Source organism: Aspergillus bombycis (assembly GCF_001792695.1).
Source record: "Aspergillus bombycis strain NRRL26010 chromosome Unknown contig00159, whole genome shotgun sequence".
Taxonomy (NCBI): domain Eukaryota; kingdom Fungi; phylum Ascomycota; class Eurotiomycetes; order Eurotiales; family Aspergillaceae; genus Aspergillus; species Aspergillus bombycis.
The window spans coordinates 26,366-51,210 of NW_019170161.1; the positions used below are offsets into that span (position 1 = coordinate 26,366).

Genomic DNA, 24,845 nt, shown 5'->3' on the forward strand with positions numbered 1-24,845 from the left:
TTCATGAATATAGAGTTTAATAGTTACCTGCTGTTTATTGGATCTGACAACCCAAGACCAGGGACGGTTGTTGATCTATATGTGGATTTGTGTTGGTGCAATGAACCTAGCATGACTGAATTGTAGTTTTGCAGTGATCGAATAGTATATGTTGAAACGTCATTCATTTATAATTGTTTCCGTGCATGATGGCTGCTCTTGCGAGACAGGACTACTGTCCTGTACCTCGTAACAGGAACAGAAATTATGATACTCCTCATAATTACTAGCTAATCATCTATAGGTCTTCGTCCACCTCCATACTGGCACCGTTCTGAGCCCCTTTTCCATTTGATTGCCTGGCAACTGAGGCTTCCTTATCGATCATCTGCCGCGAGACTGCAACAATGTTATCTTCAATCAACTGTTGGCTTACATCCTCGATATCTATAGCAAAAGTTAATACTGATCAGGAGAACAAAACTGGAGTTCCGAATATAACTTACGCTTCTTGGGATCAACCTTTCCGACATATCTCGTCTTGAGCTGCTCCTTGCTGAGTTCCGTTTCTTCCTTAACTCTTTTTTCATAGCCCTCGGCGAGGCTGACGAGCTGCTTCATGCGGTCGACGTTGTGCTCGCCTTCTTCATGGAAATCCTTCATCTGCAAGGCTTCCGTCCAAACATGCTTATGCAGGTTCATCAACATGTTCTCCTCCAAGCCTGTCTTACGGTAGTTGATAGCAATGCTGTAGTAGTGCCTGTTCAGGCCATGGATGAGTGCTTGAATCGATGGCTTATTGAGGTGACCCAAATTGGATGTTGTTTGCCGAGGCTCCTGACCCATAACCACAGTCTGGGGCTGAATAAGTCGGAAAGCATCAATAACAACTTTGCCCTTGACGGACTGGATAGGGTCAACGACAACGGCGACAGCGCGCGGGGTGAGCTGCTCGAAGGATTGCTGGGTGTTGATATCGACAGATGAGAGCCAACAACCAAAACCAGGGTGAGAGTGATACCAGCCAACAACGGTCTCTGGACTGCATAATTCAAAGAATCAATATCGCTTCAGGTAAGGTGAAGTACCTAATCAAAGCTTACCGTCCTGTTTGGCGGAGCATATCCATCATCTTGGTCTGAAAGACAGGGTCCACAGCTTCGACACTAACACCAGTACCGCTCTGAGGCATCGCGAACACATCTACTACTCGAACTGTATATTCATCCACAAATTCTCCCAACATCAGGCCCATGACTTCCATAGGCACACCTGCCCGACCATGTCGCAACATCTTCAGCAGAGCCAGCGATGAGATATGTACCGTTTCGGAGTTATCGATCAGGTTAGGGGTATCCTAAAAAAGAACATATCAGTACGGTAGCTTCATAGGTGTGTAATTCGGATAGAGAGTCCTAATCGAGTACAGCGCCACATGAGGTACCCGGATAGAACCGCCTTAGGAGAACCGTGATTAAATAATGTCGTGGCCCAACTTACACCACCGGGGGCAGCACCGCCCATGCCCATACTTTGGGCGGCCTGAAGCATCCGACCAAGTCGCTCCATAGCTGCTGACGGAATATGACTAGCGGAGGTGCAAAGGTGAAGGATAGCTTCCTAGACGGAAGCCCCAAAAGACCGAAGAGTTGATCGGGATGTCAAAGGATGGCAACGTAGGAGGGAGCTCGCAGAGAGTGCGATAATAGAGTAATAACTGAAAAGTAGATGAGGGGGATTGAAATGGGATGCAGGTGATAAGAGATGATGGTTGGAGGTGAAGCCGCAGTTGAGCTCCAAGAGGCCTGACTGACGAAGGCGGTGGACACAGCTTTGGACCGTTAATTGGCGTTCCCGCCTTTCTTTCCCCTTCGCTTCGACCTTCGTTCCTCATTCTCCCCGGCCATGGGAATGCGGTCCAGTCACTTATCATAATCTCTTGATTCTGCTATTTTCTCCCTCCTCTCTTTACTTGATAGGGCGCTCTAAACCCAGGACCTGATCACCAAGCATCTGGACCCCTCCCCCTTGGCTCTAGCCCATCGTGCTCTACATCTTCCTTTTACATTACCAGCAGAACCGAGAATTCGCCGTGTCCTAAGGCATACATCACCTAATTCCCGTTTGAGCGAAGGCTATCGGTGTTCTATTATACATTGTCATCCAAGATGACTTCCTTAGCCCCCTTGGACCCGATCAATGCCAACGGGTCAGACCGTGGCAAGAAGGTCGCATATTTCTACGACTCCGACGTTGGTAACTATGCCTACGTCTCAGGACACCCAATGAAGCCTCATCGCATAAGGATGACACATAGCTTGGTTATGAACTATGGTCTCTATAAGAAAATGGAAATTTATGTGGGTGGCGATCGCTCTCAAGTTGTTACTGCACGATGTTGGCATTGCTAACGTGCAAATCTCATAGCGCGCAAAACCAGCGTCTAAATACGAGATGACCCAATTCCACACCGATGAATATATCGACTTCCTTTCCAAAGTAACGCCGGATAACATGGACACTTACGCCAAGGAGCAAAGCAAGTATAATGTCGGTGATGATTGCCCTGTTTTCGACGGTCTTTTTGAATTTTGCGGAATTAGCGCGGGAGGAAGTATGGAGGGTGCAGCCCGGCTTAATCGCAATAAATGCGACATTGCTGTCAACTGGGCTGGTGGTCTTCACCATGCAAAGAAGAGTGAAGCAAGTGGTTTTTGCTACGTGAACGGTAATGATGAACCGTGTTTTTAGCTGTACTATGAAGACTCACTAACGAGTTCTTTATAGATATTGTGTTAGGCATTCTTGAGTTATTGCGCTTCAAGCAACGAGTGCTGTACGTCGACATTGATGTACATCATGGTGATGGTGTTGAAGAAGCCTTCTACACTACAGATCGTGTTATGACTGTCTCTTTCCACAAGTACGGAGAGTACTTCCCAGGAACCGGTGAGCTCCGCGATATCGGTGTTGGCCAGGGTAAATATTATGCCGTGAACTTCCCACTCCGCGATGGTATCGACGACGTTTCTTACAAGAGTATCTTTGAGCCTGTCATCAAGAGTGTGATGGAATGGTACCGACCAGAAGCAGTGGTTCTCCAATGCGGTGGTGACAGTCTTTCGGGTGACCGTTTGGGGTGCTTCAACCTTAGTATGAGAGGGCATGCCAACTGTGTGAACTTCATCAAGAGCTTCAATCTTCCCACATTAATTCTTGGAGGAGGAGGTTACACAATGCGCAACGTCGCGCGAACCTGGGCATTCGAAACTGGCATTCTTGTTGGGGATCCTTTGGGCTCCGACCTTCCCTATAATGATTACTACGAGGTGAGATTGTTTCCCTGGAATATGTTCGTTTCAGAAATTGCTAACTTGAATAGTACTTTGCCCCGGATTATGAGTTGGATGTACGGCCATCGAATATGGACAATGCCAATACAAAAGAGTATCTAGATAAGATTCGTGTGCAAGTTGTCGAGAACCTTAAGCGAACTTCATTTGCGCCTTCCGTACAGATGACGGACGTACCACGCGACCCTCTTGTGGAAGGCATGGATGATGAAGCGGATGCGATCTTGGACGACCTGGATGATGACGAGAATAAGGACAAGCGTTTCACCAAAAGGCGATTCGATCAATATGTCGAGAAACCGGGTGAGCTTAGTGATAGCGAGGACGAAGAGGAGTCCGCCGCCAATGGAGTCCGCCGCCAACCTGGCGTAATGAAGCGGAGGAACCAAGTTAACTATCGCAACCTGGATGTTGAATCGGGACTTGAGAGCGGGATTGCGACCCCCGCCGAAGCCTCTTCGGTACCTGACGATGACATGGATACTACTGCCGATGCGAAGATGGGAGATGCCCCACAGACAGAGACCGACGCACCCGCAACCCCTTCCGTTGCCGACCCACCATCGAGGCTGATGAGGCGTCTGCAGCAGAGCAGACGGAGATGGCGATTGATGGTCAAGAGCAAGCAGTTCCCTCTGCGCCTGTTTCTCGCCAGCCATCCCCCAAGGCACAGGATGAGGATACCACCATGGAAGATGTGGGTGACGCTGCACCTGAAACAGAGCAGCAGGAGCAATCAGCAGCGCCAAGTGAGGCTCAGGCTGAAGAGGAGAAGCCCGCCGAAGAAACTCCGGCTACGGACAAACCTGCCACGGAGCCGCCCTCTCCAGCCAATCCACCGGCCCCTCAGAAGGAGTCCGTAGAGGATGCAAGGTCAGCTGAGGCGAGTGAGGTAGTGGAAACAGTGGAGACCACTGAGACCAAAGAAAAGAGCCCAGAAGCTTCTGAAGATGTGCCTGAGCCAGCCAAAGCAGAGCAGGAATCACCCAAGGAAGTAAAAGAATCAACCGGCGAACCTCAAGAGAAGGAGCCCACCAAGAGCGAAGCATAGTCTCCGCTTTTTAGAGGCGTTTATCAGGTTCCGGGCGCAAGGGCTGGCAATATGGTGTTAGGGTTTCTGGATCCATGAAGGAGGGTATTCTGCAATGTCTCATGTCTTTCTATTTTCTTTCTGTAGTTTCAGCAATACTTCTTTTTCCTAACTCATGTATCATGCGCGAATGCATATATTGGCCAAGACTTCAATAAACTCATACATATTTCCAAGACCTCGGGTTACAGAGACCCTGCGCATTACTGGTAGAGTATGTCTGGAGCATCCTAGAGTTAGTAACTACGGAGTACTCCGGAGTAGTTGGTTGGTTAGGACTAAGCTTATCTAATCCATGCAACCCCTCTAATCCTAAAGAGGGATAGTGTATAGACTGAGCCCTAATTCACCCTAGGCCCTCAACGGGCCAATAGCACCGAGGCGCCAAGATTTTACCCACGACACACTAAGCGAGAAAGCAATTCGGAAACCCGAGCAATCCCTCGACGACGCCTGATACTGTCGACCTTCGTCGCTTCCTTCGCCAATTTTCTAGTATCCGACACCGTTTACGTGATACACAGCCAAGATGTCTGGAAGAGGGTGAGTTTTTGATGGCTTTTTTTTCTGCGTTGTTCGGCTACGAGCGAGGGAGTCTACAATGATGGTCTGAGTTTATCGAACCGGGTTTGTGGGAAAGGTATACGGGGCAAAGTGAATCAATCATCAGGAAGAAAGAGAAGGGCAACGACGGAGGAAGGATCGCACAGGGGACAGGGAATAGAAGAATGATGATGATCAGAAGAACAAACCGGGGAGATACTCAGACTATGGTTGCGGAGATAGTTGGAAGAACCAACCAACTTCTTTTACTCTTCATTTTCACGGTCAGAACATGAGTATGGGATTATGCTAACGAATCGCTTTTCTGCAGTCGTGGTTCCTCGGGCAACAAGCTCAAGATGTCGCTCGGTCTGCCTTGGTACGTCGAAAGCCGATCCTGTCTCGAATCATGAACCCCCAGTGGCGTGACGAAAACCCCATACATGCACCTACGTCCATCAGTATCAACTCCCGACGGTCAGGAAACTAACTGGTCTACTCTTACAGCGGCGCCGTTCTGAACTGCTGCGACAACTCCGGTGCCCGTAACCTGTACATCATCTCCGTTAAGGGTACCGGTGCCCGCCTCAACCGTCTCCCTGCCGCTGGTGTCGGTGACATGGTCATGGCCACCGTCAAGAAGGGAAAGCCCGAGCTCCGTAAGAAGGTCATGCCCGCCGTTGTCGTCCGTCAGAGCAAGCCCTGGAGACGCCCCGACGGTATCTTCCTCTACTTCGAGGACAACGCTGGTGTCGTACGTATTTCCCGTTCAATTTCGACATAGGATATTTGGAAGGAAAAGTCGACGTTGCTAATAAACCTTCTACAGATTGTCAACGCCAAGGGTGAGATGAAGGGATCCGCCATCACCGGCCCCGTCGGAAAGGAGGCTGCTGAGCTCTGGCCTGTAAGCACCTCATCTACTATGTGCCCTCGCAAATAATCGTACTAACGAAATTACCCAACAGCGTATCGCTTCCAACTCTGGTGTTGTCATGTAAACAAGGAGAACCGTCTTGGAAAATATTAAAGGAAATAGTTCGATACCAAGCAGGGGAATCAAATCAAATTCGTTTTGGGTGCAACTATGAACGGGAAACGAAAATCAGGAACGACCGGGTGATAATACTAGACCGCGAGTTTCATCGCTTCAACTTCCTCTATGACGTGTTTCTTTTTGTCTCTTATATGGCGACTCGGAATATAAAAATTCAGAAAATGGGGGCGTCCGTCTTACCTTCATCATGCGTAACTGCTCCTCCGTATTGCCGTAGGTCATTCTCCTTGGTAATCTACATATGATGAAATTCGACCAAGTTCAAGGATCATCGTTTACATGTAATCGTGAAGTACTCCTTTTAGATGGTTTATGTCATAATGTACAAATCCACAGGGCGTATCACCCTTTCCGTATATAGTTATAAATACAAAGAAATATATAGTTGTTGGCCCCTAAATATATAGTCGCTTGAGCGGTCCGGACAGCAAGTCTTCTCCAAGGATATCTATAGCTAGTCCTTTAATTCCTCTTCTTCTCCTGACCAACCTCGATCGTCTCTGTACGGCCTGGTTTCGACCCTGAACCAGCTAATATATACCCGAAAAGAAGAACACAAGTCACCAGATCAACGATATGCACCGCCCACCAGATATGCTGCACACCAGCCATGCACATGGTGATCTCATACTGCCATTCATTAACAGTAGTATCGAACCAGAGAGAAAGCAGGCCTGCGTTCCCCCCGTATTCACCCATCATAGAGCGAAGGGTGACTTCTCTAATGGAAGGCAATGAGTTATCGGCATGGCTATCGTAGCGTTGTGCGTCCCATTTCCAACTTTGGGAGTCGGAGTCTTCGGCGGTTGTTGTATCTATTGTTCGGTTCACAAAATGGACCACGTCGCAGCCTGTGTGGTCGTGACCTGTCAGGATGAGTCCATTCCGTCCCCTTCCTGCGCCGGGGGCGCTTTGGTCCCCTGTCATGCCGAAAATCCCCTGGAGGACTCCGCTGCTGCTGATGTGGTCGCTCAGATGGTTTTGTTCTTTCAGTCCTCCTTCCTTGAAGCGCGGTACATCGTCGGGGCCATCCTCGTCGTCTGATTCATGGAATGTGAAGTAAGGGCCGTCCGTACATATCCCGTCTTTCTTGTGCAGGGGCAGGTGGGTAAGAAGGAGAGTGAATGTCGTGCGGTCTTCCACAGGGTACAACCGATGGGAGATCAGATCATTAATGTAGGCATAGCTACGCGACTGGACGTCCGAGGACAGGGCCGGGGAGTCGAGAGTCAAGGTGTTGAGATTGATCAGATGCAGAGTCGGGGGAGCACTGAGGGGTGCAGTCGCGTTATTGACCTGCTCTAATGGGAGCTGAAATCGCACATCCCAGTTCGCACGGCCGAACATGCGCTCAAACCGCTCAATCCGCGCTTCACTTGCGTCCCCAGAGTATCCTACATCATGGTTCCCCACGATGTTGATGATCCTCTGCGTCCATGCGGAATGCGTAGCATTGAGTGTCTCCAGTTCACCACTCTGCTCCTCGCTACCGGTATAATCCCTTGCGCCAGTTGCTGTAATGTCATCGTCAATGCGCTCTCCACCCTTGAAGACCCGCTCCCAGTATCTGCAGCCGCGTCGATCAAACTCTTCGTCTGTCACCCACTGGCTCCCGATCAGGTCACCCAGAACTGTGACGTGTGTTGGACGACTCCACCAATGTAGCGTGCGATAAATATGCGCAAGGTAGTAGTCATTACCCAATAAATCGAGCCGTTTCCGGGCTGCACGCAAGGCGCGAGGGATATCTTCGCTGGCGAGGGACTCCAACGCAGTTGAGACGGCGGTGAGGATTTGACGCGGCTCCCTCTTGTTCACCGACGATTTCACTGTCGCCCAGTGATGTTGAATCCGAGCAGGAAGCTCATCTTCGGGTTTCGGGAGAGAGCTGTCGCCTTCTAGCTGAGGATCCGCTAGGACCAGAAGTCTGAAAATCGCGGGGTCCTCTGCGGATTGCGGTGAAAAGTGTTGGCGGAGTGCACTGGTAAATGAACTCGAGAGGATACCTGGGTGATCATCCCCGGGCAGTGGGAATGCGCAGCCACGAAAGACAGGGTAAAAATAGAGGAAAAGACTGCTTGCTATCGCCAGCGGCAGGAGGAGGGAGAGTACACGGGAAAGGAGCCGGCGGAGGAACATGGAGGCAAACCGGGGAATCGCAGCACCATTGGCGGCGTATGTCGTGTTGTTCTCGTCGGTGGTCTATTCTGTTTCAGAGGGAAGCCATGTCAATTAAATGTAATCTCATTTTGCGCTTCTCTGATATGAGGTGTAAGAAAAAGAAGAAAAACTTAAAACGCCGGGTCATGAACGCAGGGTTTGGCGTGCGGGTGATCATCCTTTATGGAGCCGATCAATACTCCTTCATCAACCCTAATTTTAGAAAGTCCCGTCGGTATCAGCGATCCTGGCCCCTTTACATCAATGTACATACATACAAGACTCATGACTACTGGAGCTCGTGCGGGTTTTAATTTTGTCCTCGAAGGCCTGGCCAGCCAACGATAGATGGAAGAGATAGCGCAATATTATTTGATAAAATTAAAGGAGAAACGGCTGGAAGCTTGAGATCAAATAATCCAAATGGGGGTATATCACATTAACGCCAAACAGATCAGTAACATTCAAAGCAAGCAAAACAAAGTGTGATCAAGCAGCGGCTATCTCTTCTCAGTGATACGATCAATCTAGCTTTGCAACTGCTTCAGGGAGCAAAGAGGACGGGCCGACATCAAGGTCACCGAGAGGGCTCGAGACCCGTTTCTTCTCGTCATCGTCCCCGTGGGTAGGCACTTTCTCATCCCCAAGACCTTGAATCCTCAAGCCACTCTCCTCCTCTGTGGTGGTTGTCAAACGTTCCTCTTTCCCCTCTGCCCCCTGGGTTGTAGGTGCCGTCTGCAGCAGCGTGGGAGGCCGCTGGTTCATTAGACGGGCTTCTTTAAGGCTAACAGTCTTCTGCTTATTGGAAGTCTCTACAGGGAGATCCATATCCCGTTCGATCGTAGCCTTCATCAATGCTGCCATCCACAGGCGACCTTCTTGAATACTGTCTACCTGGAAATAATGGATGGCAGGCTTTGTGAACTGCACCGTCCGAGAAGTGCCCGATTTTGGTGGGACGAGTTTGAAGAAAAAAGGGCCTTCTCCAACAGGCTTGGACCCGCGCAGAGAGGATTCGGAGCCTGAGGCTTTATCGGATGAAGGGCCATCGGCAGTAGACCCAGACGGCGAGGTTGGCGAGGCTGTGGAACCAGTTAAGGTCGCGTGCAGGGCGATGAGAGGGTCGGTATCCGCGCGAAGCACACGGTGGGCCGTAATGTCGATAAGACCACGCTCCTCGGTGTCATCTTCTGAGTAATAATACGACAGACGACGACCACGCAACACAAAGAGACGCGGTTTCCACGTTGTCATCAGGTTTGAGGACTTCTTCTTCATCCACCCCGAAAAATCACATCCTTGGATCTGCTCCTTCGGGGTCTTCTTCTCCAGGCCCTGGGTATAAGCGCTGGTATCCTTCTTTGACTTGGCCCCAGACCTAAGAGTACGGGCACGTGGCAAGGAAGCACCGTTTTCTGCAGTCTTGCCCGAACCATCCGTGCTATGCCGTTCTGAGCTCTTTGTGGTCGAAGGGGTTGTCGATCCTGTTCTAGCAGAGGGCGATTCAGGATCTTTACTAGGAGACGGGGGAGCGATGGAGGTATCTATCCCTTTAACAGCCTCAGACATGGCACGGAAACCAACAGCACGTCGGAATTTAGGCCCAGCGCTCTTGATCCCCTGTAGAGGTAAAGTGTTCGAGCGTTGAGACTGCTCCTCGTTATTTTTCCCACCCAACGAAAATGCGGCGAAGAATCCAGAGCCAGAAGACTTCTCTTCCGCAGATGGCGGGTTAGATGACTGCTGGCCATGCCGGTCCGAAGCTCGAGTGCTCAAGCTCCTGAAACGACCCCTGGGCGGGGAAGCTTTCACTGCGGGAGGTGTGATTTGCGCCGCATCCCTGATAGAATCAGCACTATTGATACGCGAGTGACGTTTGTTGACTTTGAGTTGAAACTGCTCATCCGGAATGCTGGATGGCGTGGAAACACTGCCATGGGTAGAGCTTCGTTTCTGTAGGACGCGCCGATTCTTTCGGGTATCGCCCTCCGGGCCCGAAAAGTAGCCGCGATCTAAATCATCGCTAACAGCGGTAACCGAGTCAGAACCATTGGACTCCGCCGCGTGAAACACAGATTGGGGGGTGACAATCTCGTTTGTTGCCCCGAGAGCTGACCCGGGACGCCGTTGGGATCCTGAAGCCCCATTCAAGGTCCACCCCCGATCAAACGAGCTTTTCTTGTGGTGGCTGGCAGGAGAAGAGTCTCCCACCCCGGAGTATCGGTTGGTGGTATCGATTGAAGAATGGCGCCGCGAATGGTTAATCTCACGAATGGACGCGGCCGATGGTCTCCTAGAGTGGTCCATCCATACTGGAGCTTGTGATGTCAGAGGAGAACCCGTGTTGCTCTGCATAGCGCTACTGATGAGTCGCGGGTGTTGTGTCGGGCCGTTTGGCCCTCTCAGATTGGGGATTCTGGGAAAGAGAGGGCCAGTATGACTTGCGCGACTAGGAGTACGTTCATCCTGAGGGGTCGCAAAAGAAGAGCCGCGTGACGATTGCTGCTGCGGTATACCCTTGACCTCTTCCTGGAAGGCTTTGACTTTATGCCATGTCTTCAATCTCCGACCCATAACACCAAAATCGAACTCCTTCATGAAGAGGAAATCCTGGTTCATATCAAGGAGTACATCGCCAGTAATCTCCTGCTCCTCGAATATGTCACAGTGTTTGGCTTCAAGTCCCAACTGGCGTAAATGTTTTGCCGTGTCGGAATGGTTCCATCGGCGAACTTCTTCCTCCGTCGGCTGTTTTTCTTCTTCTTCGTCGGTTTCATGACCGTTAATGTAAGACATTCGGTGCTCGAAAGTGCTGCTATATTCGCTTGCTGAGTCGTTCACCGCCTTAGAATCTTGAGAAGCAGTCACACTGTGGCGAGGTGTACTCAGATCGGTAATGTGTTCATCAATGACGCTCAGGGTTTCGTTCATCACAGGGCTGTCCTGGCCACTCAAGTGGCCATCAATGGACTGTCGGATGGTCTTCTGGATATCGATCGCCATTTTAGATGTCGGCAAGGGCGAGGAGCTGGACCTCTGCTGTTGTTTTGGGGATGGTGTCGGGGCCGTTGAATCATCAACATCTGGCGCGCTCATATCAGACGTACTGGCACGTCGCGAAGCTTGGGGCGTAGAGTCGCCACTAATAGGTGAAGCGAATATCTCCTGCCCTATCACATTATGGAGGTCGGTTTTCAATGAATTGGATCCAAGGGTGTCTTTCTGCCGGATGGGGATCTTTGGGGCAGCGGTAGTGTATACTGATAGGTTGTGCTTGCGTTAACAACATTTCCTTTCACAGTAACTGTTTTAGTGAGGTCTTACCTCCCGGAAAGAGGCCTTGAGTTCCTGTGTTTAAATCCTTTCCAAGATACCATCCATCACCAAAACCATCGTCCAATTCGACCAGCTCAATTTTTTCGCCACGACGCAGGTTAAGCTCATCCGGTCCACGGGCCTCAAAATCATCTGCCAACACGGTCAGCATTTATCGAACACACCGAGTGTCGCGGAAATTGTATGCGACCACGGTCGGGTCACTCACGAACAACCAGGAGCAGGTCTCCCGGGTGGACATTGCGAGGAGGCGTTGTGAGAGCCATTGGCGGTGGTTCCTCGGAGTCAATGAAGTCTAAAGATCCAGAGTGGGGTCAAACGTCACAAGAACGCGGTGATAGCAGCGGAGGGATTGCGCAGGACATAGGGGCCACAGCCTGGCGGGGAGATCTTGAAAACCACAAGGGCAGCGGATGGCTGGGGCGAAGATCGTCGCAGTAACGAAGGTTGGGGGGTGGATGGAATGTAGAGAATGCGGGTTGTGTTGAGGAATCCAAGCCTGCCTCAAATGGGCGAGAGGGAAGGAGAATTAGCGGGGACAAGAAAGCGGCGGGTCTGGAAGGAAGTTCGTTTTCCCAGTGGCGCTAAAGAAGGGAAGAGGAGGGCTAGAAGCTGATGATATATAGATCGCCGGTCTTTTCCTCGGGAGCGTCGTAAGAAGCTAGGTTCGGAGCGATAAAAAAAGAACAACCGTTAGTTCTTCTTACGGACCAGGATCAGATCGACCGAAAGGAACAGATGCACGTAAAAGGACGATCTAAGGCGCTTGAGATGTGCTTTCAAAGGTCGGTCAGGGTCACTGCTGTAATCGACGTACAGTAGGGGCGCTAACTGAGCGGCAACGCAGCACGGGTCACAAGTGGAAATTAAATGGAACCCCCTTGGGAAATTAAAGCCTTGAGCAAATTAGGCGTTGAGTTCTCTTTTCGGCTTCTTGGCTTTTTGCTTTTGAAGTTTTTTTTTTTTCTCCTCTTCGGTATCCTCCCTGACCGGTCTGGAAGATTTATGATTTGTGATGGAGAGAGTGAAGATGGAGAAGGGCAGAGAGAGAAGAGGAAGAGGAGGAGAAGAATAAATTGTAGTCAGTCCCACGAAGGGAATGAATTAATGGTGAGGCTGCGGGAAGTCACGCCGTTACCATATATATATATATATACCTTAAGGCCTGAAGGTACCGGGTGTGGCCTGAGGAATGGAGCTGAAAGAGGATGTTGGATAAGAGAAATGAGGATGGCGATCAGGAGCAGGACCAAAATAAGAACAAAAGGGGAACTGGCATCACAGGGAAAGGGGATTGACCCAGTACCATAGGTTTAAGAAACAAATCCAAGTAGGGTGGTGCTCAATTGCTGTAGCATGAGTGAGGCAAATGGAGAGGTACACTGAGCCCTAATTGGGAGGGAGACGCGAGAGGATGACTGGAGCCAACAGAGTCTCATTCCAACGACTACTTCATCACCGAACAGCTGTTCACCCAAGAGAGGAACGGTGCCTTACATTGATTTATATGGAAACATGGATCAACGGCTGACATTTCTCCACGAGGAGGGTCTCCAAATAGAATAGATTAATAAATACCAGTCAGAAAGGTGACGATCAGCTCCATTCTGTATGTATGCATCAGACAAGCGAAAACGGCAATCATTGCTCCAATGTATCAACTCCAAACTGGATGGATATGATATACTTCTCCCCACCGAACGCAATATGTATAGAATCATTCTCGACTCTATCAGATCTCTCCAATCAGGGCGAAACGGGGATGCCCCGTGGACGAGGTAGCACTAGGAGTGTGTATAGTACAACCCCCCAGCCACACTGCCCAAGGGATACATATGTCCATGGCGTATAAACCTGATAAAGTCTCTCCCTTGGATCCATCACTTGGCACTAGGGAAAGGACCGGTATGGGATCGACATACCTTGCAACGAATGCGACTTTCTCAGAAACTTGACAGGTCCAGAAAGATTAGACTTCCTCGATGGGTTCATCCCATCCCAATAAACCGATTTAGGGCCATGCATGAGGATCCTCCGACTCAAGAGGATAATCATGCATAAATGTTGAGTCTAACGAGAGGATCAGTTTGTTTTTTCCTCGTTCTCGTTCTCTTTCTCTTTCTTTTTGATTTTGGTTTTAGTTTTGGTTTTTAATTATCCACCTACCCTTGTACTTTTTCTTTCTTGTTTCAGTTAACCGCCTGCATGGATAATAAGCATTACTACGACTCTTACTACATTAGCGTTGTTCCTTTTAGTAATACTTATCTAGAGACCAATTGATAGGGAATGAATAGGCGAGAAAAGAAGAACTCGAGGTAAAATAAAATAAAAATAGAGATAGAAATAGAAATACAAACAAAATCCGAGGAGGCTATAAAAAGCAGTGCGGAAGGAAATGCTCTATCACACGGCATTAAACCAGTTGATCCCACTTACTAAATAGACGTTGAATTTCTCTTCATCACCGGTTGATAGAACTCTCAGAGTGACCATTTCTTTTTTCTTTTTTTTTTGTTTTCCTACTTTGGGGGACAACCTCATAATAATCTGTTCTCGACGGTATGTACCAGTGTGTGTATGTATGTTACGCGCCATAATTTATTTGTACCTATTGTCTTTTTCTTTTTTTTCCACTTCCCCGTCGTAATTGTCTTTTCTTAACTATTTGTATGTCGGTCGGTCTCCCAGACGAACAGAATTCTCACATGGACATGGATTCTTCCCTCGCTCCAATTTCAATTTGGACTTAAGTAATTTCAGATGCATTTAAGTGAAGCACAACAAAACCAAGCGAAAGAAGAAAATGAACCAGACGATGCTCTGTCATCATGAGCCCAACTCCCCACTTACCTAACGTTAATTCTAATCCAAATTCCGTCGAATCGTCCAATTCCACCGCCAACATTTTTCTAGGTGGTGTGCGGAGATCGTGGATGCTGAATGCAGCCAACTGTCCCTCTTCTTTCTCCTGCCACTCCAAAATACCTGACGATTCGGCTGCAGCTACTACTTTGAATAACGCTGTTGTCGTTTCTGCTGCTGATGCTGCTGCTGCTGCTGGCCGGACGCGTCAACAAGGCATGCGAGAGTCGTCCTCTCTTCGCGTGCTTCCCGTGCCATCTCCGAGTCAAGAGAATGCCGCATTAATCACCACTGCTGCCGCCGCACCCTCACGATCTCAATCGCAGCCGAATGCAATATCCCCGGTGACTCCCGGTCACGCCCAGCAGCAGTTCCAGCAGCACTCTCCCGTTTCCCAGGGCTCGCTGGGGCACGTCATTTCTGACCGAGCGGGGCCCGACCCTCCTCTAGCGGCGACAGCTGCCACAACCCCCAAAAGTGTACCCATAGCGTCCCTCCAAAACCCGATCGAAGTGCCTTCTCCAGTATGCGACAACGCCAGAAATGTCGTTAATCGCAATGGCGCGAGCCCCTCAGTTACAGCATTTCCGTCCCCTCGCACCGTGGGGCCAGCGCCGCTATCCCATCAGCCACATGTCGCGACAGCAGTGTCTACATCTTCACCAGCTGGGGTTGAAGCCGGGAATCCTTCCAGGGCCGGACACCAGCGTGAAAGGAGCAATACTTCACTGCAACTGCAGAGACGGGACTCGCACACATCTCACTCCCACTCTCCAGCATTATGTCCAGCTTTTCCACCGTCTGCCGCCTCCCCTAGACAACAGATGGTACAGCCTCCTAATGCATCCCAGCACAATCCTTTTCACAATCCCGTCCTGGATGACGCATTCTATGAACGGTCGCTGAAGACACTTGAAAATTTCCAAGATCAGTTGAAGCAGAGGGATTGTCTTGGAAATGTAGAACAGCCACGGACGCAACTTCTCTACCAGGCCTGTGCTGAACGAGACCCTCTGTTCCTCGCTATTCATCAGGTGTATTGTCTGCATAGCCTTGCCCCACAAGAATTTCTCCAATTACCGGGATATACTGTGCTTCAGGAGTGTGGCTTAGATGTGATAAGGAGACTTCTCGTAGAAAATAATCGGGTCTCAGCGGGGTTTCTCAGATGGTCTGTTCAGTTTCCTGCCCCACTTGTTGGGTTGATGCAGAGGTCTAGATATCGACAGGTTGTGGAGCAGGCCGGGCAATGTCTCCGCTTGCTGGCTGAGAGGTGGCCCATGTATGTGAAGGAAGTGCGAAAGCGAGAATTTCCACCGTTGGTCGCTGAGCTTGTGAAGCACTTTGGAATCACATCAGGGGCCTTGGCGTATACGATCTTTCTGTCCACCTGTCGGACATTGCCCGGATCCAGGAGCGAAGAGCATTTGAAGGCCGTCTGGGAGCTAGATCTACGGTACTACCATCAGCGTTGCGCATCACCGCGTCTGGTATCTAATGCACAGATTTACGAGGAAACCCAAAAGGTCGTTCAGGCATACCACTCGGTTTCTGTACCAACAGGCACGCATCAGTCAGGGCCACACCCGATCCTGTCCCACGGGTCCACGATCGGTGGCGAGAGAGATCCAATGATACATCCAGTGGCCAGACTTACCAGCACAGGTGGTCCTCAGATCCGCAATCCTCAGATGATGCTCCCACTACCCAGCCAACCTGGCCCTTTGGCATCGCAGGGTACAATGAATACACATTCACATCCTTTGCCAGTTGTGATGGCCAGCCGTGGAAGTTCGGTGCCTCATTCAGTGGCTAGGTCGTCAGCCGCCCCAATGCCTCAACCGATTAATCCTGGGGGAGCCTCCCCAACGTCGTATCAATTCTTGCCTCCACCGGCGCGCATGCCAGCCAATGCCCCAGGCCCTCATCCTTCGGCTCCTGTTGCACACAGCCGACGTTCAAGTTGGACAAACGGCGCTCCGACCATCCAACATACTTACACACCTCAGGCGTCCGATCCAATGTCGAGAGCAACCGGCGCTCCAGCCCAAGCAGCCGTTCCACCGATGGTATATCCGTCTCAGATTGCGCATCTACCGGGAGGCAGAATTCCGCCAATGCAACTCGCTGTCCAAGCCCCACGACAGGTAACGACACGACCACCTCAGCTAGAGCAACGAAACAATGGGGTTGGACCGTCCATGCAACCAATGAATCCGAGGCATCAAACTCAACCCCCACAGTCTCCAGTGTCTCAGCGACCACCTCGTCCTCATCCTCCGCCTACCCTTCTTCTTCCACTTCCAGGCTCACATCCTTTGAATACAATACCGCCCCAACCCCTTCGTGATGCTCTGCACCAGGCCCACCTACGTGACCCACACAATTACCTGCTTTCTAGAGGGCCTACAGGCGAGAAAGAGATGGAGCTGTACCAATATCTCAGTATGTTCGCTGTGCCGCCGACACCACTCGGTCGAGAACAGTGTGCCTTCCATTGGAGGTTTACTTTGTCAAAGGATAATCTGGATCAGTTTCCTAGATCTCATTCGGCCGGAATAGGGCAGCGCTCGTTCCGTTTCTATTCAAGCGGCAATCGAGTATATCGGCTGCGGTGTATCAAGATGCCCTCGGTTGCCAGTGAGGTTGCAGAGTCGATGTGGACTGTAGCCGAGTCGGTGTGGCCGAGTGTGCTTTATGTCCACGTCAATGGGGTGGAGCTTTTCGTTCGCCGACGAGTGCATAATGGCAAAGACCTCCCGTTAGATATCACCGACCATCTCAGAGAAGGGGATAATATGATATCCTTACATTTCATCCGCAGTCCAGCTGAAGCAAACGATATGTTATACGCAATGGCAGTTGAAGTGTTGGAGATCTCAGATCTGGTTCGAGCATTTTCACTTGCTCAAGCCTTACCTGCTTCAGAATGTCGGGAGCAGATTTGCCAGCGTGTCTCTTCCAGCTTGCAGGACGACGACGTGAGTGTCGTCAGTGACCATCTCAGCATCAATCTCGTGGATCCTTTCACCGCACGCATCTTCAGTCGCCCTGTACGCGGACGCGCCTGCAAACACCGAGACTGCTTTGATCACTTGACCTGGATACAGACGCGTGCCTCGAAGTCGGGAAAACGCAGCCTGAAAAATGACTGGAAATGTCCCATTTGCGGCCAAGATGCGCGCCCCCAACAACTAGTCATCGACGGTTACCTTCAAGAAGTTCGCGCGGAGCTAGCACGCATAAATCTACTGGAAGGAGCAAAGGCAATCCTCATCAAAGCCGATGGCTCCTGGGAATTAAAATCCGAACCAGATGCACAACCCTCAGAATATAGGCTTGATAGCACCGGGGAACGAGTCCCATCTAAACGAAAGGCGCCCGAGACTAACAACCATTCCCCAGCTCCAGCTACTCAGAGGCCAAAATCTGAACGGACCACCTCCGCGAAGGGGCCGGTTTGCAATACACACCTACCCGAAGTCATTGCACTAGATTAAATAAAGAGAGAGAAAAAGTCAACATTTCTATTGAGCCCCTGCCAAGGAGAACTCCTGCATGACTGATGACTTATGTTCATTTGTTCTACTTCCTACCTTGCGTTTTCTTTGCATACGTGAGATCTGCGGTTTCCTTTTGTCGATTCAGTCAGGCGCTTTTGTTTTGCGTACGATACCCAGCTTGCTTAAGTCTTTGTTATTTGTTCTCACCACCCTTTCTATCTCATGTCTTACATTCTTGATTCAATCACTGCATGGGACTGCGTGTGGAGTCTTGGATTGGTTCATCTTTATCTCCATATGATTTGATCTCTTAGCTCGGAATATACGCAGATACCATGTGCATATCTTTTAAACTTGGCATCGTGCTATGTACAGTATACCAAGACAACAGAAGGGGAGAGATTAATTGAACGTCATGCGAACGTGCCTTTGTCGTATTAAGAGAAGAAGACTAAGTTCTCTACACTAGTAGTATCATTGAGACGGCGTAATCCATGTACTGGGTACAGTATATATACATATATATACACACATTACAAGGCCAGGTCCCCTCCCAACTAGTGGAGCGAATATATGTTAGTGTTGAAACTAGCGAAGTAACGCAAGGTGTATAGATCGGGATTGTATATTATAGATCCCAGGCTACCTATCCTAGCTAACCTATTCTATCTAACAGAGATTATAATCTCATTCTAACGGGGATCATATCTAAAGTGAAAGAACGGATAGCAAGGTCCAGACCCCACCGAAACAAGAGGTATTAATAAAGTAATGAAGAGAAGGGGATCTCAGATCCAAAATCAGATAGGCCAAGTCGAGACAGCGAGGGGTGACAGGGGAATTGATAGTGGAAGAGAAGGGGAAAGGAGATTCATTATGCTATACATTATTTTCTCACACGCCTAGCATGATTGACAAGGTTCTCAATCACACCTTCGAATGCTTCTTTCTCACTTACTAGGCCGTCTCGTCGTTTCAGCCAGTATTCGAGAACAGAGCTGGCGCGGAGCGTAACATTTTCCAGCTCATTTACGTGGCCTTGTAATTCGCCGTCCGTGAGTCCATCTAGGGCTGCGTCTGTCGTGGAGCATAGGCGTCGGACAGCTGAGAGGTCTAGTTGGGGTGGTGGAGATGGTTCGCGCCGCCATGAAGCCCTATTCCGCGGTGGGCCATACGTCGACGGACTGTTGGCACCGCTCTGAACGTCGTCTTTTCTGACTTGGCTTCCCGAACGAGAATGGGTCCCCGAAGTAGCGCCGGGGCCACTGGGGTTGATTGATGGCAAAACAAGTTTCTTTTGTTTCGAAGCTGGTAAGATCTCGTCAAGATCGACAGGTACTCCTAGCGACACTAGGAAGAGACGACGGATCCGAGATTTCACCCAATTTTGGGGCTGTAGTGGTGGAGGCGCAACAAGCTGGGACCACAATGACAAAGAGCGTTCAGTGTTGAAGATAGCCGAGTTGTTTTGGAGTGGTTCTATCGGAGGGAGTGATGAAACCTCCTTAGCAGCGGGAAAGAGACGGTCAAGAGGTTCGTCAAGGGCAGCAAAAACATCAGAAAGTGATTGACAGGAATCGAAGTCCGCAAGAGGTGGCTACCGGGTATTGTCAGCATAATTGCCCCAGGAGTAACGGGATATCATAGGTGTTGGAGTTACTTACAACTGTAGGTGGTGTATGAAGTTGAGGTGTTTGGACCACGAGTTCCTCATCAGCAAGCTCTGTACCGGGCTCTTGGAAACCCTCATCGAAATCGTCAAAATCGCCGAAGTCATCCTCTCCCATGTCTTGTTCCTCCGCAAAATCATCAAAGTCATCTGCAGCCGCCTGGTTTGCCCCATCGTCGCCGGTCACAGGTGTTTCCTGCTCGTCATGACTCTGATGCGGGGGGCTATCTTGCAACGGTGACAGTGCATCTGCATTGGTCAATCGTCCATTTTAAACCCACGCTATCATGGAGAGCAAGAGATTTTACCTGGGCCATCTGGAACAGTTTCCGTCACGTCGGGCAATGCATCGCTCGGCCGCCTTTGGTGTGCTCGTGGACGTGACTCTGTATCCTCATCCGGCAAAGTATCTACTCTTTGGAGCACTGTTTCGGGGATATCAGTATCCGTAGAGCTTCCCTCGTTAAGACCCCGCTCATTTAATTCCGGGCTGTGCGACAGTGACTTCGTCTCTAAATCCGAGGCTGTCGTCACAATATCGGGAACCGCATCGGCCTTGCGCTTTTCATACGCTTCGGTACCAGGTATCTCTCCATGACTTGGTTGGTCTGCATCGACTTTCTCAACTATTGTCCGGGGAATTGGTGAACCTTCCGGTGTCAAAGGGCGCTGTGGTCGCCCCACTGTCGAGGAGCTTCGACTGCGCGACCCTTCCGGTATAACCTCAATCTCATCGGGAACTGCATCATGTCCCCTTAGCTCGTATGCTCGAGTACCAGGAATGTCGCCGTGCGAAGGACTATCGTCAACCTTCTCTACCCGAGTCAGTGGAACAGGAGATGTGCGACCGGACGCCGAGCGTGAATGGGCACGTTCATGGCCTTCGCTGGCGTCTGAGAAATGATCATCGTCACTATTTGTAGCTATTGAAGTAATATTGTCAGCGATAAACAACGTGGACTAACTCGAGGGTTTCGGTATGTACCATACCGGAGTCTCGTGCCCCGGAGTCCACCAACTCTACGCTTTTGCTTGGGGGCTCCAAGTGCGAACTGGACGGGCGGGATGGCCTTTCGGACATTAGAGTAGGTCTATTTTCCAAAAAAACACATGTAGACAGGTGACAAGAATTCCTGGGACGGGAAAATTGGAGTGGTATAAGGAATATTTAAGGTTGCAGTGAACAGGTGGTGATGTTGTCGCTGCTCCCTTATGGTTAGAATAACTGGTTCCATGCGAGTCTCGAACATATGCCTGAGGCAGTGCTGGAGAGATACAGTGCCTAAGGTGTCGAGATAGTCGCCCAGCCGGGCCAAGCGCGGTTCCTCCAGAGAATCTCTCAGCTTCGGGTGAATAATTAATTGTTTTGGCTGTTGAACTGCGCCAATCCCCGTACCAAGACCCATTCACCTGCCCATTTATTTTTCAGGGCTCATCATTCCTGGGCGCAGTGAGTTACCTTCAATTATCTGTTTCTTAGCTTTTTTATTGCCCTAGGATTGATTGACTGATTGCGTGCCGTATCTATTTTTTTCCACTTCAGGGTAGCCCTGTTGATACCTTCACAATCCAACGCCATGTCTTTTTCATTCGGTGCTCCAGCCTCCAACGGGGGCTCTGGGAAAAGTCTTTTTGGGACTGCTGGCAATTCAAATACTGGATCTAGTTCGGGTAGTCTCTTTGGGAATATAGGAGCATCAACAAGCGGCAGCTCCTCGCCTTCATTGTTTGGCACAGCTTCTGCGACTGGTGGGCAAGGGTCTACGTTGTTTGGTGGTGCCAGCGGTAGCGCTGCTACGCCCAGCAGCGGTACTTCTGCGTTCAGCTTCGGTACTCAGAATAAACCCGCGGTTACCACTCAGGCACCTTCGCTATTTGGCAGTGGATCGCAAACCCCAAAGTCGAACGAAACGCCTAGCTCTGGACAGACACCTGCCGGGGGTCTCTTTGGAAATGCTGCAAAGCCCGCAGGCGGCCTATTTGGTAATGCAACTTCCACTCCCGGACAGACAGGAGGCTCGATCTTTGGCAACACCGCGTCCACAACTCCTGCTGGTCCTCCACCACAGGGAGGTGCTACTAGTCAGCCTCAGTCGCTTTTCGGACAGACAGCACAGAAGCCAGGTGGTCTGTTTGGAAACGTGAACACAACGAGCTCTTCATCCACCACCCCTACTACTGCAACCGCACCCTCCACCAACCCATTGTTCGGAGGAGCTTCGCAGACGCAGACGCAGACGCAGACTCAGTCGAACGGCGGCGGCGGGCTTTTCGGATCGAACACACAAAATACACAACAGAAGCCCTTATTTGGCTCGACCCCAGCAGCGCCCGCGGGAGGTAATCTATTTGGAAACGCTAACAAGCCGGCGGAATCAACAACCCCGACCACAAGTACTGATACTGCCCCCAAACCGTTATTTGGCGCAGCCCCAACTCCTTCCGCCGGAGGTACAACGAGTGCTCAGACACCTTCTCTTTTCCAGAAGCCCGCTACTGGAACGGACTCCGCGGCTAAGCCTGCTTTCTCTTTGGGTACCACAAATACTAGCGCACAGCCCTCTACGACTCCAGCCGCATCATCTGCCACTCCACAAAAATCCCTATTCCCTGCCATTGGTGGTACAACCTCTTCTGCAACTCCATCGACAACTCCCGCTGCTGCTCCTAGCGGTGGCATGTTCTCTGCACTTGGTGCCCCCAAGTCTACAGGAACAACTGCACCGAGCACTACTGCCACCGCAGCCCCTGCTGCCCAACCAGCGGCACCCACCGGTGGATTGTTCGGGAACAAGCCTGCCGGGACCACCGCCCCTTCACAACCGCCAACCACATCCGCGACCCCCACTGCAGCCACAGATGCCTCTAAGCCATCGCTCACCACACCCTCCGTGCCGGCGACATCGACCGCTACCGGCACAACAGGCACCACTGCGACAAGCAACGCGGCAATCGGGGGCGCCGCGCTTGGCGCATCGACTGCTGGCCCGACTCCCCCGGCTCAGTCTCGCCTGAAAAATAAGACCATGGATGAGATCATCACCCGGTGGGCTACTGATCTGACTAAGTATCAGAAGGACTTCAAAGAGCAGGCGGAGAAGGTCGCAGAATGGGACCGGATGCTTGTTGAGAATGGCACCAAGGTGCAGAAGCTGTACGGTAGTACGGTTGATGCGGAGCGTGCGACTCAAGAGGTCGAGCGCCAGCTTGCTTCCGTTGAGGGACAACAGGAGGAACTGGGTTCGTGGCTGGATCGGTATGAACGTGAAGTTGATGAAATGATGTCGAAGCAAGTGGGCCCTGGTGAATCCTTGCAGGGACCTGACCAAGAACGTGAGAGGACGTACGTATTTTCCCAATTTAACAAGCTATTTTCTGCTGAGATGGCACATACTGACGCATCCTTAGTTACAAGCTGGCCGAGAAGCTTTCGGAGCGCCTGGACGAGATGGGCAAGGATCTGACCAGCATGATCGAAGAGGTCAACGGTGCCTCTGCGACACTCAGCAAGACCAACAAGGCAGATGAACCGGTTAGTATAGCCTTTACGACTGATTGCGCGATAGCACCGCTAATTATTCTGCCAGATCTCTCAAATCGTGCGCATTCTCAATTCTCATCTGTCACAACTGCAGGTAATCGACCAAGGCACATCCGAACTCCAAACTAAGGTCAGCGCGGCCCAGAAGGCTGGGCAGTCTCTGTCTTCCCGGTTTGGCTATGGCTTCAGCAGCTCCGGCATGGGTAACTCGACTGCGGCTGATGATTTCTACCGTTCTTACATGGGACGGCGGTAATGGAGAGATAAGGAACTTTCGAAATCATGGGTTTAGTTATACGAGCAAACATACGGCGATCGTTATCATTGATCGGAGAATATAATGTACTTGTGCTAGGTCGGAGCTGTGGTCTTTTTTTTCTTTTCTTTTAATGTTCAGGCTATTGTTGGCGGTTTAACAATGAGCTAATGACAATTATACGCGTCCATGGCTTGGCAGTATGCCAACTATCGTATCTCTAAACTCACAAGAGTGATCAAAATAGGAGGAAGAGTGTAGATTACATTGAGGGAAACTAGATCATGTATAATATGCTACTGTGATGAGAAACTGTGAGTTAATGACACTGCGTCATCCGAGTAAACCAAGGACCTAGTTCTGTTCACCGCCCTGGTTCTTGGTCAACTCCTCACTACAATCGCAAAAAAAAGAAAAGTTAGTCACGACCCAGGTGCAAAGTACCCATTTGGTGAATCAGAGAAGACATACATGTGCTTGTCCAGCTCATCGAGGTGCTTGCGCTGTTCCTTGACCTTGTTGCGGAGGGCCAGAAGCCTATAGAGACAAGTCAGCATTCATTTGCAACCGGTGGATTCCGAACCGTGCCAACGACAAGACAGAATTAGGCCAATGAAATGGCTCGGGGGGAAACAACAGAAGGGAAGATGGATACATACTTCTCAAGCTCCTTCTCGTGAATGTAGAGGTTCTCCTGGGCAGCTTCACGCTTGGTGAATTGGTCGCTTGATGCATGCGTTAGTGCCATTGTTCCATTCACTACCGATGATGTCATCATCCTACAGCCGGATGATGACCTCTTTCATCGGCTCAAAATAATAGGGGATATCAAGAGCGACATACGCATGCGCGGCACCGCCGGGACGGGGAGCACCGGTATCACCTGCGGCCATCCTGGGGGCGAGAGCTGAGAAAGACCGGGAGACGAGGGCGCGGTTGGCAGTGGTGAGAGGTCTGATGGTTTGACGGAGCATGGTGATTGTAGAGAGGCGGAGGGTAAGGTGTGGGATGTGATGCGATTTGTTGAAAGGGAGGTTTAGGAGAGAGTATGTGTGTGAGTGTGTGTGTGTGTGTGAGGAAGAGAAGAATGAGAAGAAGGAATGAGGGGAGAAGTAACAAAGGTTCTCAAGTACCTGGTGGTGAGTGATTGGTTGCAATGGTACGTTCCTGCTGTTTTGGCTTGTCAGACCAAGGTCGAGACCCAATGACGACACTCGGGTTCGCGGTGGATCATGTGATTTGGTGGCCTGTTGAGGCAACGCGGGTGAGTCAGCGGGTCAGGTGAGCGATGTTGTTGTTCATTTTGTGGTTGTGGAATCCCCTACTACTGTGTACTAGTACACAGTACGGAGTACTACTACTTTGCTCACGCGCGGGAAATTAAAATTATTGAATGTTTCTATTAATACCGCACGCAACAAGTGTATTAATTAGTATCATAATTTCCCTCCCTGTCCGAAATTCTAGAAACAGGGATGGATTTCTTCTAGATG

The 24,845-nt window shown here is 50.4% G+C and overlaps 9 protein-coding genes across 9 annotated transcripts; 4 read left to right on the forward strand and 5 right to left on the reverse strand.

Annotated features, from left to right (window-relative positions):
* Window positions 1–277: 277 nt before the first annotated feature.
* Window positions 278–1,548, reverse strand: ABOM_011177 (proteasome regulatory particle lid subunit RPN11; the record flags this gene model as incomplete). Its single annotated transcript, XM_022538305.1, has 4 exons — window positions 278–426; window positions 486–1,021; window positions 1,083–1,336; window positions 1,480–1,548. The coding sequence occupies 4 exons, from the start codon at window positions 1,546–1,548 to the stop codon at window positions 278–280; spliced, it is 1,008 nt and encodes a 335-aa protein (XP_022383827.1).
* Window positions 1,549–2,147: 599 nt separating this feature from the next.
* On the forward strand, window positions 2,148–4,383 carry rpdA (histone deacetylase RPD3; the record flags this gene model as incomplete). The annotated part of the gene is made up of 5 exons (XM_022538306.1): window positions 2,148–2,339; window positions 2,407–2,707; window positions 2,767–3,308; window positions 3,362–3,911; window positions 3,962–4,383. 5 exons carry the CDS (start codon window positions 2,148–2,150, stop codon window positions 4,381–4,383), a joined length of 2,007 nt encoding a protein of 668 aa, XP_022383830.1.
* Window positions 4,384–4,951: 568 nt separating this feature from the next.
* Window positions 4,952–5,966, forward strand: ABOM_011179 (60S ribosomal protein uL14; the record flags this gene model as incomplete). Its single annotated transcript, XM_022538307.1, has 5 exons — window positions 4,952–4,965; window positions 5,297–5,344; window positions 5,473–5,719; window positions 5,795–5,872; window positions 5,934–5,966. The coding sequence occupies 5 exons, from the start codon at window positions 4,952–4,954 to the stop codon at window positions 5,964–5,966; spliced, it is 420 nt and encodes a 139-aa protein (XP_022383829.1).
* A 518-nt stretch (window positions 5,967–6,484) lies between these two features.
* ABOM_011180 (uncharacterized protein) lies at window positions 6,485–8,161 on the reverse strand (the record flags this gene model as incomplete). Its single annotated transcript, XM_022538308.1, has 1 exon — window positions 6,485–8,161. One exon carries the CDS (start codon window positions 8,159–8,161, stop codon window positions 6,485–6,487), a length of 1,677 nt encoding a protein of 558 aa, XP_022383833.1.
* Window positions 8,162–8,704: 543 nt separating this feature from the next.
* On the reverse strand, window positions 8,705–11,784 carry ABOM_011181 (putative polarized growth protein (Boi2); the record flags this gene model as incomplete). The annotated part of the gene is made up of 3 exons (XM_022538309.1): window positions 8,705–11,442; window positions 11,507–11,650; window positions 11,727–11,784. The coding sequence occupies 3 exons, from the start codon at window positions 11,782–11,784 to the stop codon at window positions 8,705–8,707; spliced, it is 2,940 nt and encodes a 979-aa protein (XP_022383834.1).
* A 2,565-nt stretch (window positions 11,785–14,349) lies between these two features.
* On the forward strand, window positions 14,350–17,883 carry ABOM_011182 (MIZ zinc finger domain protein; the record flags this gene model as incomplete). The annotated part of the gene is made up of 1 exon (XM_022538310.1): window positions 14,350–17,883. The coding sequence occupies one exon, from the start codon at window positions 14,350–14,352 to the stop codon at window positions 17,881–17,883; it is 3,534 nt and encodes a 1,177-aa protein (XP_022383835.1).
* Window positions 17,884–18,772: 889 nt separating this feature from the next.
* Window positions 18,773–20,636, reverse strand: ABOM_011183 (DUF5102 domain-containing protein; the record flags this gene model as incomplete). Its single annotated transcript, XM_022538311.1, has 4 exons — window positions 18,773–19,483; window positions 19,551–19,804; window positions 19,864–20,478; window positions 20,546–20,636. 4 exons carry the CDS (start codon window positions 20,634–20,636, stop codon window positions 18,773–18,775), a joined length of 1,671 nt encoding a protein of 556 aa, XP_022383836.1.
* Window positions 20,637–21,132: 496 nt separating this feature from the next.
* On the forward strand, window positions 21,133–23,352 carry ABOM_011184 (putative nucleoporin Nsp1; the record flags this gene model as incomplete). The annotated part of the gene is made up of 3 exons (XM_022538312.1): window positions 21,133–22,898; window positions 22,964–23,087; window positions 23,143–23,352. 3 exons carry the CDS (start codon window positions 21,133–21,135, stop codon window positions 23,350–23,352), a joined length of 2,100 nt encoding a protein of 699 aa, XP_022383837.1.
* Window positions 23,353–23,706: 354 nt separating this feature from the next.
* ABOM_011185 (uncharacterized protein) lies at window positions 23,707–24,326 on the reverse strand (the record flags this gene model as incomplete). The annotated part of the gene is made up of 4 exons (XM_022538313.1): window positions 23,707–23,746; window positions 23,824–23,889; window positions 24,012–24,077; window positions 24,196–24,326. The coding sequence occupies 4 exons, from the start codon at window positions 24,324–24,326 to the stop codon at window positions 23,707–23,709; spliced, it is 303 nt and encodes a 100-aa protein (XP_022383838.1).
* Between the last annotated feature and the right edge of the window lie 519 nt (window positions 24,327–24,845).